Source organism: Bidens hawaiensis, unplaced genomic scaffold (genome assembly GCF_021521415.1).
Source record: "Bidens hawaiensis isolate Kalapana, Puna unplaced genomic scaffold, B.hawaiensis_p1.1 tig00013119_1, whole genome shotgun sequence".
Lineage (NCBI taxonomy): Eukaryota > Viridiplantae > Streptophyta > Magnoliopsida > Asterales > Asteraceae > Bidens > Bidens hawaiensis.
This window is the reverse complement of record NW_027492108.1, coordinates 395,074-411,417: the sequence shown is the minus strand read 5'-3', so window position 1 is coordinate 411,417 and position 16,344 is coordinate 395,074. Positions and strand designations below refer to the sequence as shown.

General features: G+C 34.7%; 1 protein-coding gene and 1 pseudogene across 3 annotated transcripts; one reads left to right on the top strand and one right to left on the bottom strand.

The window, feature by feature from the left end:
• Positions 1-831: 831 nt before the first annotated feature.
• Positions 832-7,986, top strand: LOC143543398 (F-box/kelch-repeat protein At3g06240-like). 2 transcript variants are annotated; one of them, XM_077035730.1, is made up of 2 exons: positions 832-1,895; positions 7,748-7,986. In XM_077035730.1, the coding sequence occupies exon 1, from the start codon at positions 840-842 to the stop codon at positions 1,893-1,895; it is 1,056 nt and encodes a 351-aa protein (XP_076891845.1). In that variant the 5' UTR covers positions 832-839; the 3' UTR covers positions 7,748-7,986. The 2 variants fall into 2 exon arrangements, with proteins under 2 accessions (XP_076891845.1, XP_076891844.1); XM_077035729.1 differs by lacking the exon at positions 832-1,895 and adding an exon at positions 6,083-7,289.
• A 454-nt stretch (positions 7,987-8,440) lies between these two features.
• LOC143543397 (beta-galactosidase 9-like) lies at positions 8,441-15,696 on the bottom strand (annotated as a pseudogene). The gene is made up of 19 exons (XR_013137068.1): positions 15,355-15,696; positions 14,315-14,410; positions 14,130-14,242; positions 13,982-14,048; positions 13,779-13,871; positions 13,561-13,704; positions 13,156-13,244; positions 12,948-13,053; positions 12,735-12,822; positions 12,303-12,424; positions 11,776-11,942; positions 11,305-11,537; positions 11,019-11,134; positions 10,820-10,917; positions 10,521-10,631; positions 10,149-10,259; positions 9,818-10,026; positions 9,401-9,740; positions 8,441-8,687 (listed from the first exon to the last, which is right to left on the bottom strand). The product of XR_013137068.1 is annotated as a beta-galactosidase 9-like (transcript).
• Positions 15,697-16,344: the final 648 nt, after the last annotated feature.

The window sequence follows — 16,344 nt, the reverse complement described above, 5'->3', positions numbered from 1 at the left end:
GCCTTGGGCGGTCACCCTCTCTGTTGGGCCGGGCCTGACTACATGGTAACCAAACAATGGGATAGCAATAATCTATTCCATTTATTTACCCATTTCATTCCTCTAATCATTCTATTCGCTCATCCATTCTATTATTTCATTTCAAACAAACTCTAATGCTTAACATATTTAATATAAAGAAATAATGCTAACCCTCCTCATGATTGGAAAAAAAACTATGCCACTATGGTAGATGTGGAGAAGAGTGATGCATTATGCATTGGCGCAGTCATCTTAATAGACTGTGCTCAGTCATTGCGTTGTGGCCGACGTTTTAGCCCAAAACGTTGGGGACAAATCCATAATAGAGTCCAGTCGTAACGACCGAATTAATTATCTTCATGGATAAGAATACTATATTATATATCTAGTAGAAAAAAATTTCAAATTCATTACAAACTTTCTTTCTATTTTTCTATTGCAATTTATAGATCATGGATTTTGAAACTTGACTATGCGTGTGACCAATAATCTTCAACGTTGACTTTTAATTATGCTTTTAATGTTACCCGTGTGATAAACTAATTAACCATTTTGTTTTCTTTGAAAGGCTTTGTGCAAAATTAACTATACCCTTAGAATCCTTGGTATCGGACGTACCATACGTTGAAAACAAGCCAAATACAAGGGGACACCAATTATGAGAGTACTACCAAACGAAAATTAACAATTATTGAAATACTAAGGGAGTCAGATGTAACATCTACGAAATATATATATCCATTGATCGACCATATTTCCCCAAAAACCCTAGCCAGCAAGCCATGGCACTCGACGATGACAACCAATTAACTCTTCCGATGGATATCGCTGTTGAAATTCTGCTGAGGCTTCCGGTTGAATCGGTGTTAAGGTGTAAGTCTATTAGCAAGTCATGGTACTCTTTAATTTCTGACCCTCAATTTGTTAAGTCTCATCTTGCTATCTCAACTACAAACAATGTTCACCATAGACTAATATTTAGCACTGCGAATAGAAAAAAACTTGAAACTTGTAATCTTGATGATGTGCTGTATGATAACTCCATTAATGCCGTAGAACTTGATCATCCATCGGAACACCCGAGTAAAGATGTTTGGATTGTCGGCTCTTGTAATGGATTGGTATTCATAGCTATGTATAAAGCTTTGTTTATCTGGAACCCTAGTACTAGAAGATCAAACAGATTGCCACCCAGTGGTTGTTGTAAAATGCAGCTTGGTTTGTATGTGGTGTATGGTTTTGGGTACCAAGAGTCTACTGATGATTACAAACTTGTTGAGTTATATGGTGAAATTAAAGATAGAGAAACCTTGGTCAGCATATACTCGTTAAAAAGTGGAAAGTGGAAGGAAATTGGTGTTTATCCTCATGTTTTTTCATTCTTTGAATTTTGCAAGTTCTCTAATGGGGCTATTCATTGGATTGCTGTTAAAGATATAGGGCCGCGCATTATAGTTTCCTTGGATTTGGAAAAGGAGACTTATGGGGAAGTTTTGCAGCCTGTGTATGATGAAGGTGATAAGGATTTGAGATTAGGATCTCTAAATGAATGGTTGTGTGTGCTTTGTGAATATCGTGGAATTCGTACGGATTTATGGGTGATGAAGGTCTATGGAGTGAAAGATTCTTGGACTAAATTGGTTTCCATGCAGTACTTGAATGTTCCTCGGAGGGATCGGCTTTTAAGGCCTTTGTGTATGCCAAATGATGGAAAATTTTTGTTACATTTTGGGTGGAGGAAACTGATTGTGTATGATTCAAAGAACAATTCATATTCAAAAATTAAGAACTTAGATAAATGTTTTGGAGCTTGTACTTTTGTTGAGAGTTTGGTTTCACCTATGCCACCTGCAGCAGCTCTTGGAGATATATAGGTAGTTTTTGCACTTTTAACTTGCTTTTCTTTCCTGTCAGTTGCAATAAACCTTATGTTGTCTACTTCTTTTTACTCCCTGTAGAAGCCATGCTTACGTACTGTTAAAAGTTTGCATACAGATTGTGTAGCAAAACTACTTGCAATGGGAGCATATTAGCCGGCTATTATTGTATATGAACATTTATGAATGGATTAGTGTGCTCCAAGTAAGATAAAGGATGTTGTCATCAAGAGAAATACAAGTTTGCTACATTTGATTCCAAATCATTAAATAATTACTATGTTACTTGGACACATAATAATATATATAAGAGAAGGCCAATACTTATTTTCTGTAAAAAAATTACAATGAACGAATATATTACTTGATTTTGAAAGGCATAGGTTATTCCCACACCATATATGTTATTTGGACACCATATGCTACTATACGGCTCGTATAGGGGCTATACGAGCCGTATAGATGCAAAATTTTGTCCATAGATGCAAAATTTTGTCCTTTTGTGTTGGAGTGTTTGAAGCCTGTACGGCTCGTATAGGCGCTATACGACCCGTATAGACGGAAAAGTTAACATCCGTGTATTAGTTAATCATGTGAGGGCAATACGACTCGTATAGCCCCTATACGAACCGTATAGAGTTTTTAACACACCATGGGTGTTTGAATGTAACGACGCTTTTGAAATTTTGCAAAAGGAAGTTAAATTGGAGGGAGTGCATAAGTAGTTTATATAGTACCACGATAATGAAACTATTATGCCTTAAGTTTGACTCAATTTGCATGGCCCCTGTGGACTGTTAGGGGCCAAACAGTTATTTAAAAAAAACAACTAACTTGGTTGTTTTGTTTGATGGCTATTATTAATACAAACTAACTTTGTGTCCGTTTATTTTTTAGTAGCAAATTTGGTGGTATGTTTCTTTTTTCTAGTAGCAAATTTGGTGGTATGTTTCTAGAAGCTGAAATCTATAGCTTTATGTGTTCATACGAGAAACAACATGTTTTGTGCTTTTTATGTTAGACTTAATTCCCATCCTCGAGTAAACGGGGCGGGTTGGGCCTACTCAACGAGCCTATGATGGGTTGGTGTCTTGTTTATTATGTTGAGCCTGTAACTTGGTTTACTGGAATAAATTATTTGGTTAATAAGTTGAGCTAATGACTTGGACAAAAATAAATCTATCTATTAGTTATTATTTAGATTTGTTTTTATTAATTAGTATTTGAATATGATATGGTTTTTGTATTCTACTCTAGTTGGTTTTGAAATCTAAATTAGTTATATACCCGAGCTTGTGGGTTATATAATTAAAAATTGTGAATTGTAATTTTCGAGTTAATGAAAATTATAGAGATCAAGCTTATGATCTAAATTCGATTTTATGTTTATCGATTCTAATTACCAAACTTCGTTAAAGACTTCTGTTTTGCACCTATATATCTTCCTTCACATGCCTGGTAACAAATGTATAAACAAATCAAGTAGCTTCCATGCTGCGACTACTTAACATACGGAAAACAGTGTACACTTGGGCCATTTTGAACTCCCTTGGGGGCATATTTGGCAATTTTGGCCTGTAAAGGTTATATTATAAGAAAATAACTAAACAAGAAACATGTAAGTGAAAACTATAACCATGTTGTAATACTAACCGATTAATTGGACATCCTACACATTAAGGGAGTTTATTATTCGATTAGAAACTGATTCATTCGAGAACTAAACCAAGCTGAAACATATTAAAACCTAATCAAAATACAAACTCGGTTTTCAATGTGGTTTAAATCTAAACCGAATTGGTAACCCGGTTTTCGGATTCACAAAATCTACATTTGGTTCAAAATAGAGAACAAATAATAGTTGTTAAGATTCTCTCATTTAGCTCAAATCCAGGCACTACAATTTTAGCTCAATCTTATTTAGCCAAACCCAATCCAGTAACAAATAATGATCAAAAGTAATTCGGTTGAAATTGAAAACCTAACCAAATTTGAATTCATTTCCAAGTTCGTTTTGTACTTGAATTCGTTTCGGTTTTTGGTTACGACTGAAAAAATCTTCTAACTAAAGTAAACCAAAATTAATGTGTGCTTTACGCATTCAAATGGAAGATGAAGATGGATCATGGCAGTTGCCTTTGTAGAATGATTGGCAACTGCCTTGAGGAGTTCCATAGCTAGCAAACTATGGATGCATTCGTATGCATCATAATAGTTGGTATTGAAAATATTTATCAAAACGATCTTGTTTATCTATTTCTCTCTTTTTATTCAAATAACGTGTTATCCTTTCCTTTTTTTTCTTCAATGACCTAATAAATTATTTTTTTTTGTTTAGCAAACGTTGAAGCTAAATGGTCTCACGGTCAAAATACAAAAAAAAAAAAGGAAAGTTAAATAAAGTTGTCTTGGCCGGCGGTTTGAATAAAATCTAAAGAGAAATGTCCAATCGACCCACTTGACTGCTTAAACATTCATTCTTTGAGACTTAGACGGACATTTTGCTTGATGACCACATTGTCTAAGAATTCCTTTAATTATTTAATATCTGTTCCATTCCGTGGCCCTTCTGTTTTACCATGTTTTAGATCCGAATTTGAAAGTGTTTCTCTAAGAGCATTCATAATGATATCTTAATCTCTATTTTTATAATTTAATAACAACTATTACATTTCTTCTCTAAACTTATTTTTAAATTTTGTTAAACCTCTCACATTTTATTCTCCATTGATCTATCTCTATCTTACTCATAAACATTTAATTTATTGTATTTCATCTTTCATATACGCTCACAAAAAATATAGAGTTTAATAAATAGTATACTATTAAATTTAGAGAAATACTATTCACAAAACTAAAAAATCTAAAGATGAGAATGGAGATAAAAAAAACATTGATGTAAGTGAAAAACATAGAAATGTAAAAATAATAATAGTAATAAAAATGTAAATGGAGAGACTACTGTATTCACTCTAATAGATGACGAGTGTGACCAATAATCTTCATAAGAATTTAACTTCGACTTTTTAATTATGCTTTTAATGTTACCCTTGTGTTAAACTAATTAACTATACCTAGCTTAATCCTTGATGCCAGACCATATGTTGAATACAAAATTGTTTTCAGGCTTGCCCGGGCATTGACCTCGACACCTTACCGGGTCAAAGGTCGAACCGATCCGAAAGAACAGACCGATGTTGACTCGGATGATGTCATAAAAAATATAAATAAATTATAAATTTTATGCTAAATCAAGTAATGAAAAAGTAAGGTGTTGTGATGATAAAGTTATTATAATATTATGCTTTATTTGTTTAAACCGTGTAACCCCTAGTTAACAATTACAGTTATATATATATATATTGAGTAAATTACGGTTTTCGTTTATATGATTTGTCAGTAATGAAAAAGTAAGGTGTGATGGTAAAGTTATTATCCCTCCGTCCCAATTTAAATGTCCCAGTTTGACTTTTCAAGTCTTTCTTTTGCAACTTTGACCATAAATATTTTTGTTCGTGTTATATAATACTTTATAAAAATTATATCAATGTGAAATACATTTAAAACCCAATCCATTCATATATTTTACATCAAGCATTATGTAACACAAACAAAAATATTGTCGGTCAAAGTTAAATAAGAAAGACCGAAAATGTCAAACTAGGACATTTAAATTAGGACGGAGGGAGTAATATTTATGTTTTATATCTGTTTAAACCGTGTAACCCCTAGTTAACAATTACATATATATATATATATATATATATATATATATATATATATATATATATATATATATTTAAGTAAACGGTGGTTTTCGTCCATGTGGTTTGTCCAAATCTGCAGTTTTAGTCCAATAGTTTCAAATTTGTGATTTTGTCCATGTAATTTCATTTCACTTGTAATTAAACTCAACCTCCACCAACCCCGTTAAGTCAGATTGTTAAACCCATCAGCGTGGAGCAATTTTGTCCATTTTTTCCCCCAAATACACCTCAGTCTCAAGCGAGGGGCTTGCGAATTAGGGTTGAAGTTTATTTGAGGAAAAAACAGACAAAATTACCGCTTACGTGAGGGGCACGTTAATTGGTATAACGACCAGATTTAGAATGAACAAAAATCACAGAAGTTACTATTGGACTAAAAACACACTTGACTCTGTACAACGTAACGTTAGGAGAACACATGTCCCCAAATCAAAACGAAAACCCTAACCAGCAAATGCAATCAATGGCACTCGACAGCGAAACATCGCAACCAACGATTCCGACGGATATCGTTGTCCGAATTCTATTGAGGCTTCCGGTTGAATCGTTGTTACGGTGTAAGTCTGTTTGCAAATCATGGCACTCTTTAATTTCCAATCCTCGTTTTATTAAGTCTCATCTTGCTATGTCAACTACAAACACTGACTATGCTCACCATACACTAATTTATACTACTGAGTATTTTCCAAGTGTTCGCGGTCGGCCGATAATAAAACTTAAGACTTGTAATCTTCGAGATGTGCTTTATGATAGTAATAATAATTCAATTAATAATGCTTTAGAGGTTGATTATCCGTCAAAACACGAGAGTAATTCTGTTTCGATTGTCGGTTCTTGTAACGGATTGGTATGCATAGCTGTTGAGGAATATGTTATGTCTAAAGCTTTGTTTATTTGGAACCCGAGTACTAGAAAATCATACAGGTTACCGCCTAGTGGTTGTAAGCCGATTGGTTGGTACGTGGTGTGTGGTTTTGGGTATGATGAGTCGACTGATGAATACAAAGTTGTTGCATTGTCTCCTAATCTTATAGACGGAGAAGCCTTGGTAAGGATATACTCGTTAAAAGACGGAAATTGGAAGGAAATTGTTGTGGCTTATTCTCATGGTTTTCCGTCGCCCGAGTTTGGTAAGTTGTGTATTAATGGGGTGCTTCGTTGGCCTGCTAGTACAGGCCATGGATCGGCTTCTTGTTCAATGACTATAACTTCTTTCGATCTAGTGAACGAGACTTGTGGGGAAGTTTTGCAGCCTGTGTATGATGCAGGTCGTAAGGATTTGAGATTAGGGTCTCTGAAAGAATGGTTGTGTGTGCTTTGTAGCTATTGTGGAATTCGTGCGGATGTATGGGTGATGAAGGATTACGGAGTGAAAGATTCTTGGACTAAATTGGTTTCCATCCCGTACTTGAATGTTCCTTGGAGGGATCACCCTTCGACGCCTTTGTGTGTTTCAGATGATGGAGAACGTTTGTTGCAAATCAGGAGAGATAGATTGATTGTGTATGATTCAAAGAACAATTCAGATACAGAAATTCAGAAGTTAGATATATGTATTGGAGCGTGTACTTTTGTTGAGAGTTTGGTTTCACCTATGCCTGCAGCAAGTCTTGGAGATATATAGGTAATTTTTGCTCTTTTAACTTGCTAAATTTATCTAATTTGCTGTTAGTTGTATGCCTGATGTTTGCATACAGATTGTGTAACGAAATTAACTGCAATGAGGACGTATTAGTTGGCTATTATTGTAGGAACATTTGTGAATATTAGTGTGCACCAAATATGAAAAATAGAATGTTGTCATCAAGAGGAATACTTATTTTCTGTAATGATTACAATGTAACTTGGACGCATAATATAAGAGAAGTGCGTTACTTATTTTCTGTAATGATTGCATTGAAGTATTGAACAAATATATTTCTTTAGTTGAAAATTTGCAAAGGAAGTTAGAATGGAGGGAATGAAACTATTATGTATCTTAGGTTTGGCTTGATTTGCATGGCTCCTGTGGACTGTTAGAGACCAAACAGTTATTTCATGGATCAAGTAACTAACTTGGTGGTTTTGTTTGTATGAATGCAGGCTCTGATGGCCACTTCGGTGGTTATTGTTCCTAGCTTGAACTGAGCAAACGATGGTCAAAGGTTATTGCTATAAATAAAGATATGATTCTTAGTACGAGCAAACTTTCTGTCGATATTTGTTTTTAGTAGCAAATTTGGTGGTATGTTTATGGATGCTGAAATCTATAGTTTCTTGTGTTCGTATGAGAAAGAACACGCTTTTATTTAATGCTGGATGGTAAGTGCAACTCTGTTACGAATATGATGTTATGCAAATTATGCATCTCAATATGTTGGGTTTAATATCATCGTGATGCTGTTGCGTGACTCCAAAATAATATACAACTGAATGGGGATGTGACAAGTACATAGTTTACAACATAGCCATGCGCATTGGGTCTGGTCGAAAATAAGATTTTTCAAGTTTTAAATTTACATAATTGCTATGTTTAGTATGATACCAGAGATGTCGGTACAATAGTAATCTAATGTATTTTGATAAAGTCAATTTGGAGATTCTCAATATGTTGATACATTTTGGTTATTTTCATATTCCTCTTCAATGTAATAATATTTCAGTCAACTTAAATCATTTGATCTGTCGCAAAATAGGATTTATAGTCTATAGAGAAATAACAGGAAGGTAGAGGGAACATGTTTGACCAACTTATATTTAACGTTAAAAGCTTTATGATTATTACTATATGTACAACACTCACTATATGATCAAAGGATACATGACACCATAGATGAAATTCTGAACCATCAAAGACTGCAACCTGTCTTGTTTCTAGGTCTCATATTTCTGATAACCCGGGTGATGAAGATGAAGATGAAGATGAAGATGATGATGATTTGCATGTTGCCTTAACAGCCAAGGTTATTAAAGTCCTGGGGCATGGGTCTCCAAATACAGAATTAGAGACTTCTACTTTGCACCCATTTCTTCCTTCGCACGCCTGTTAATAATTCAAGAAGCTTTCATTCTGTAACCACTTTTCTTAATCTGTTTCTCTTTTGGTTAATAATTCAAATGTGACCTGAATCGACTAGTTGATAAGTACACGGCCTATACCCCACGGCCCATATGTTACTTGATAATTAGGTCAAACAACAATCATGCTGAATACTAACTGATTAAAGAACCTCCTGCGCATTAAGGGTGTTCATTATTCGGTTTGGAACCGACTAAACCGAAAAATGGCCTGTATCGAACCGAAACCGGTAAAACCGAATTGAATTACCAATACGGTGTTCAGTTTGGTTTTAAACAGACTGAATTGGTAATTAGGTTTATTCAGATTCACAAAACCTGAATTCGGTCCAAACCAAATAACAAATAGTGGTTGTTTAAGTTTTGTCATTTATCCCAATCCAGATATCCCATTTACTATTTAGCCCAAACCTATCCAATAATAGCTAATAAATAAATAAACTAATGAAGTTATTTGCTTTGTTCAATCGAAACTGAAAACCGAACCGAATTCGAATCAGGTTTTCAATTCGGTTTGAGCTACCCGAATTTGGGTTTCCGGTTTCAACAGAAAAATCTTTAAACCAAACCAATGAACACCCCGTTCATATCTAGCTATGTAACTTCATGAACTTTGTATAGATCATGTAGTGCACATGAAATCATTTTAATGTAGTAATGTGTGTCTGTCTATATTACCTTTGATAAGATGGAAGATGAAGATGGAGCATGGCAGTTGCCTGTGGAGAATGATTGGCAACTGCCTTGAGGGGTTCCATAACTAGCAAACTCTATGGATGCAATCGAATAACCATCTTCACACTGCAGTTCAATCACGGGTTTTCTCTGACCTGCAATAAGTTTCCCGTTGACGTGGGCCCACGTATTAACGGGTGGATAATAATCCTCTGACACGTGAGCACAGACGGTTTCAACAGATACAGTCTTGACAGAAATTTCAAATGGGTTTCCTCCAGTCTCCTCAAATACAACAAGTAGATTGTGTGATGGTTGTAACCATGATCTTGGTATATGGTACCTGATTTTCTTATCAAAATCAACATGTTTCTATAATGACTTCAACTTTCATTAGAACTCTTTTAAAAGAATATTTACCAAATTTGAGTAGGTTTGCCACAATTGGTTTGGCATTTGCCTGAACTATACGTTCCACGATAATCACAAGGTTCTTGACATCCATCTTTTGGAGCAACAAGAGTCCAGTATCTTCCTATATGATGCCCGTTGACCCAAGCTTGACCTTTACCCATACTGCTCATATCAACAACCACTGGATCTTTACCGCCCGGGGAATCAAAATGGGTCTGCCATCAACCAAAAAAACAACAATAATAATAACAATAACATTCGTTCGTGTTTTCCAAAATGAGCAAAATAAACTTAATAGACAAAGACTGAAATAAATCTATCTGCAGGTTAACTTTACCTTGTACCATGAAAGGATTGATGGGACTTTGTCATTTGTCAAATTAGTCCAACCCAAACTTTCGTCATCGTCATTAGCATATAGTTTTTGGAATTCACCTTTAAGCCCAATCTATGGGAAAAAAATGATATCAGTTTGGTTTATAAAGCATAATCTTTGACCACAATAGATGTAAAAACAGAAAAAATCCAAAAAATTTTGAAGCATTTTTCTTTTCAATAGTATGATGTACTATCGAGAGATGTAGATATAAATACTTAATAGTGAAAGTTGAAAATATCACATTGTATTTAAATAGACAATTTCCATACTCTGACTCTGAGCAACACAAAATACATCTTTAAACCTAATATTTGAGAAGTTATAAAGTACCTGATAGGTCCATGGTGAATGTGTGAGATCAACATCCCCGTTCTTGAATCCTGTTAGAGTGATCTGACCCTTAAATCCTGCTCCATCTTTCTCAAGAAAGGCACCATAGTTCTGAAGAGTTTACAACATTAGGACACAGTATGTTAAATTTGAATTATATAGAGCTAGAGATCAGAGTTGGCAAAATTGAGTAACAAAATCCAAACAGGTGATTGGGTTGACCCCAAAGCACCTTTTTTTCCACTTTTGTATTGTTATAAAATAATTAATGAATTAAATATTGTGTAATTTTTAATTACCTGCAAACCAACTGTCTGTGATAATAACATGACATCATTGTATCCTTGCTTAAGCTCAACCTTTTGAACGACATTGACCCATTTGCCTCTTGCACTTCCTTTATGTTCAATACACATGTAACAACACATTAGGGCTAGATTTGATTTCCATAAGTTGGTAATGACATGATTTACAAACCAATCAATGATAAATAACTACCAACAAGTTCTCCATTGATGAAGATACGGACAACATCACGCATGCTATCGATTTTAAGTGATGGAGTAACTGAATTTTCTTTCCAGAATGTAATGTCCTCATCAGAAACATATACTCTGCATCTCAGTGAATAATAATTTGCAAAAAAAATCAAATTTTGAGTTTCCCTCAAGAGTGAATTCAGGAATCTATATACCAAATGATGATACAAAGAAGACTTTTTAAAAAAACAAACAAATTTAAGGTGGGTGGGTGTCCGCCGCGCGGGGGGGGGGGGGGGGGGTACCTGGTGATATACCATAAATAATCTGTTTGGTCTTTTGTAACATTTAGGTGCTCGAGGAGGCCTTGAACAGTGAAATTATCATCACCCCAGGCACCAATTGGCTCCTTAAGTATCATCCATGATTCAGAAATAAGGGGTAGTTCCATCTTAATCATTAAGTGCTCAGGACTAGAACTTTTAGCAGATGGCATGGCCTCAAAATCCACCTTTTTAATAGAGGTCTGTGCCCCAACCTGCTCCATAATTTAATAGAAATACATTTTTAAAAGAACATGCGGACATGGCAATGATGATGCATGATACACGATACACGCCAGTAAATCCAATCACACTTAAACCAAACAGACTCAAATACTGTCAAACCCACACCCTCATATCCAAACACCCCCACACTATTAGCTACCGAAAGACAACAGAAATAAATCGAAGGAATGTACCTTGTGTAGAAATGCATAATTAAAAAATTCAAACCTTTGCAGTGTTGAATACAGTGTTCTTGCAGTCTGGTAGTATACTCACAGACCATGGTGGCAAACTGTATGATCGACCTAGAAATTGTACAGTGCTCGTCTTATGTTCGTCAATGTTGCAAGAAATGCTGAACAAATACTCGTGTTAACACCACCGTACACATGTGCCTGAGCCAAAACAAAAAAAATAAAAAAAAAATATTGTTTTATGGCTACTTCAAAATATTAAAAAGTACAAATAAAAGTGTCAAATATGATTAACATTGCTATATTATTTCAGTAACAACCTGAATTATTTCAAAAGAATGATTTAAGAGGTCTACTGCACGAAAAATAAACTTCGGGTGACTTTTCAACTACTTGTTTTGTTAAAAGCAATTTTTGTGATTTTACGCATTTGACCATTTAGAAGTAAAACTTTACCCATATTGAGTTAATGGCCCATTCATAAGTAAACGGGTTGAAATTGCAACTTGTAGTAGAACCAATACATGTTTAACAATGTTAAAGCTAAGGACTTGAACAAACCTCTTGCATCGCTCCTAGTTTTATATATTGAGTAGAGTCAGCAGAAACTAGTGCAGGCTCACAAAGCTTTATAGCAGCATGCAGATCCTTTAGATGCCCCCATTTAGGCTGACTTAGAAGACCTAATCAGATTATAATAATTGTCAAGGTTAGCAGTAGGGAGACTGACATTGATGCACTAAATTTGTAATTTTGATCACATTTTAAATTTTGCATGGATTTACAAAATTGTGCATAGAAGTTGCAGTTCTTAATGTTGATTCACAATTTTGTATATAAATGGGATCAAGACAAAATATAAAACGATTTTTATGCGTAAAAATTATGAATTAATGCCTTCTCACTATAAAAAAAACCATTCTTATTTGCTCCTGAATCCCCCTCTTTAACATACATACATATATTACACACACGCAAAAATTTTGATCATACCATATTCATCAATTGGAGCATCATAGTCATAGCTAGTGATGTAATTAGGGCCTCCAGAACTCCGTCCAAAATTAGTCCCCCCAAAAAACTGATTCATAAAGAAGACAATACCTTATTGATCAATAACTCTTAACTAAGTTGTTTGTTGCAAACAAATAGATAACTAAAAGAATTATCTTTTGTAGAAAGGCAGTTAAGAGTGGCTTAGCATACCATATAATAATTCTGAAAGCTTCCTCCGCGTTGATAAAACCGAGCAACTGCAAATGCAAGGTCCTTCACAGGCCTATGGGGCAGTCTTCCTCCCCAACTTGCATACCTTGTCAATAAACATATAGAATGGGTTGATATGTATTAAGCACATTATACTCCTAAGCTTTAAGTGTTTAAAGTTTGAGGAAGTAAATAAAATTATGCATACCATCCATCCCAATTTTCGGTCCACAGTACTGGTTTCTTGTTGGAGTTAGGTTTAAAACCATCACAATAGTATGCATTACAAGAATCTATCTGCAGAAAAGACGGGGAGTTCTAAGACATTTAGATGCCAAACAAATAGATATTCCATTTAGATACCAAACCAAGACATTTAGTTATTAAAAACCCGCGTCCAAACAAAACAAGATTGTCAAATTAGTTTGCTGTTTGAATAGAGGTGGCCGGTCCAAACAGGTTGGTTCCAGTCAAAAAGGGTCAAATTTGTATTGGTCATGTGGGTTGACCCGATGCACTTTCTGTCCAAAATTATTAACTTTTTTTATATATAAATAGTGTGTTAAATATGATTACAAATGTTATAAATTAGTGAACAGAGTAAGGAAGGTACAATGTTTTCAGGAGCATCAGTTTGCCTGCACATAACCCATGGTACACCTGCTCCAAGTCCGACAGCCATATTTGCAGCCCATTTTACATACTCTTTTCCTTTTTGCCCATACGATCCTTCAATATTTCCATACTCATTTTCAATCTGATACAGCAAATCCAGTCAACAAAATCTAATAACATAAAAAATTACTGATCAAAATAAACTTAAAATAAAACCTGCAACATGATGATTGGGCCACCTTGCCAAGAAAAGAGAGACTCCTCTCGCATCATATCTACTATTTTTTTTACAAAACGCTTCATCTCTTCCTGAAATAAGAAAGTTATGACCATTATTAATCATAATCTCTAACACAAAGAAATAATAATATACTTGCAAAATAAAGTATAAACTATATAAAAATCTAGTCAAGTTGTACCTTGAATGGTTCATTGTCTGTACGGAACACAATTCCAGGAATATCACGAAGCCAAACCGGGAAACCCCTGCAATTTCATGAACTTTGTTTCATTGTTTAATTAATTCTTAAACTGAAAAAAAAATCTAAATAGGGGATATGTTGAGACCCAAAGTTCCACTCTGCACAAACATATGGACCTATTCGGAGATGAACATAAAGCCCACTGGCTCCCACCAACTTTACAAACTTCACCAGATCAAATCTTCCTTCAAAATTATACTAAACAAAATAAGAAGGGAAATTAGAACACTTTTAAGAAGTCATTTAGCAAAGACAGTGATGTGATGTAACCTGTTGTCTAACTGGCTCATGGCCACCCCAGAATACATAAGTTTGAATAACATCAGCCCCACCTTCCTTGCTCTTGGTAATCAAATCAGGCCACATCTGAGATCAGGTAAAACAGTAGGGGTGTCAGTGTTGGATTGATGAGTTTCGGGTTGGCGGGTTGAACTGTTCAACCCGAACATGACCCATAGTGTCAATAATTTCAACCCCAGCCCACAGCACACTTAAAATCGATAACCCAAACACGATCCGTTCAACCTATTAATCTAAACATGGAAAAAGGCCTAGCGAGTAGCGATCAGTCGTAAACAGGTTAATCTGGTTGGTGGGTTGTAAAAATTGGGTTAAATGGGTCAAAACAGATCAATGGGTCAACATGTTCAATTAGACGATTAAACAGGTTAACCTGAACACGACCGCTTAATTAAGCAGGTCAACCCGAACACGACCTGCTTGGTAAGCAGGCCAACCCAAAACTTGATCATATCATGTCAAAGATTGCCAACCCTAGGTAAAAGTAATGACATTGGACTACAAAAAACATGCATGGAAAATGTTGTGTTATTATAAATTTTATTATTATAACATTATAATTTATTATAAATTCTTTTTATTTAAAATTTTGTTTATTTTTTTATAAATATGTTTAAAATCAAATAATATTACATAAGTTCAAATTACGTTGGTCCTCGCAAACAGCATACTCGGAACTCACACAAATGTGGTTGGACCACACTCAAATTTGGTTGTTTCGACCAAAATACAACGTTGCGTGTTTTTATCGGGTTAGAAAAACCGTCAGCTGAGAAAACAATCGGAGCGGGGTTCGACCAGTTTGTAGTGGGCATTTTGGGGATGGATATTCCGTCCATTAAATGTTACATTAATTAATTAAATTAAATGCGGGATAAAAATAATAATTAATTAGCTAGACTACTACTGCGGTTTCCAAATTAATAATCGCAAATTAATTAAGTATGTAGCAGAATTCAATTGTTAATAATATGTATATAGAGTAAAATTGAATAAATAAATAAACCTACCTGAGGTGTTGCTCGAGGATAGTGAATTCCGGCGGAAATAAGCATTCTCCGTTGACCGTCAAGTATAAGTGCTCTGTGATCATAACTGACGTTGAACGGTTTGAAGTACTCGCCGGTGGCGGTGGTTACAATCAACAACGCCGTAGCCAGCCAAATTACAATTGTCTTCTGCTGATGCTGCTGCATGTTAATGTTAGTTAATTAATATCTTAGTGTTTTGCAGATTGATTATGAGCGTATCGTAATTGTAATTGTTTATTGCATCACAGTTCCATCGTTTAGTTGGAGCAGCGTCACTACCAAAGTGAATAATAATAATAATAATAATAATAAAGTGATCGAGCCTTGAAGTATTCGGTGACGTGTTTCTCGTATCGGTGAGCAACGTCACTAAGTGTCAGTTACATCCCTCGTCTTTTATTATTAGTACAATATTAAACACGAACTCTTCAATTTACCGATTTTCTTACGTTATTTCAGTGTCACATCACATCTTTTAAATTTAAATTTGATTTCCTTCGGTTTTAAATAAAATAATAATATTTATACTTATCAGAAAGTAAATTAAATTGGTGAGGATGGAATTTTTCCAGTTAATAATAAGGGTCTCTTACCTCTAATGCAGCTACGTTTTTTAAAAGAGTTTAGCGGGTCGTGTACAGTAAATCAACGACGCATAAAAGCAATAACTTTGTTTTTAGTAGGATCAGTTTTGTCATTCAAAAGGTGGTGACGGCGTAGCTTGTTGCTCGCTTACATGTCTCTCTATTGTAATTGGATCTTTTTATTATAATATCACTATTTTTTTTTCAAATGATAATAATAATAATAAGGAAAATTGGATTTTAATAATCTCAACTTAATGCAGTTGGCTGATAATAATCCCAACTTTGAAAGTAGCTATCACTGGTCCCAACTTTTACACTATTTATTTTCATTGGACCTCCGTTAAAAAAAACTTAACAACGTTATGTTTTTTTCCAAATTTCA

Excerpts from the sequence above, each read along its gene's own strand:
- LOC143543398 (XM_077035729.1), top strand. The coding sequence starts at position 6,084 with ATGTCCCCAAATCAAAACGAAAACCCTAACCAGCAAATGCAATCAATG.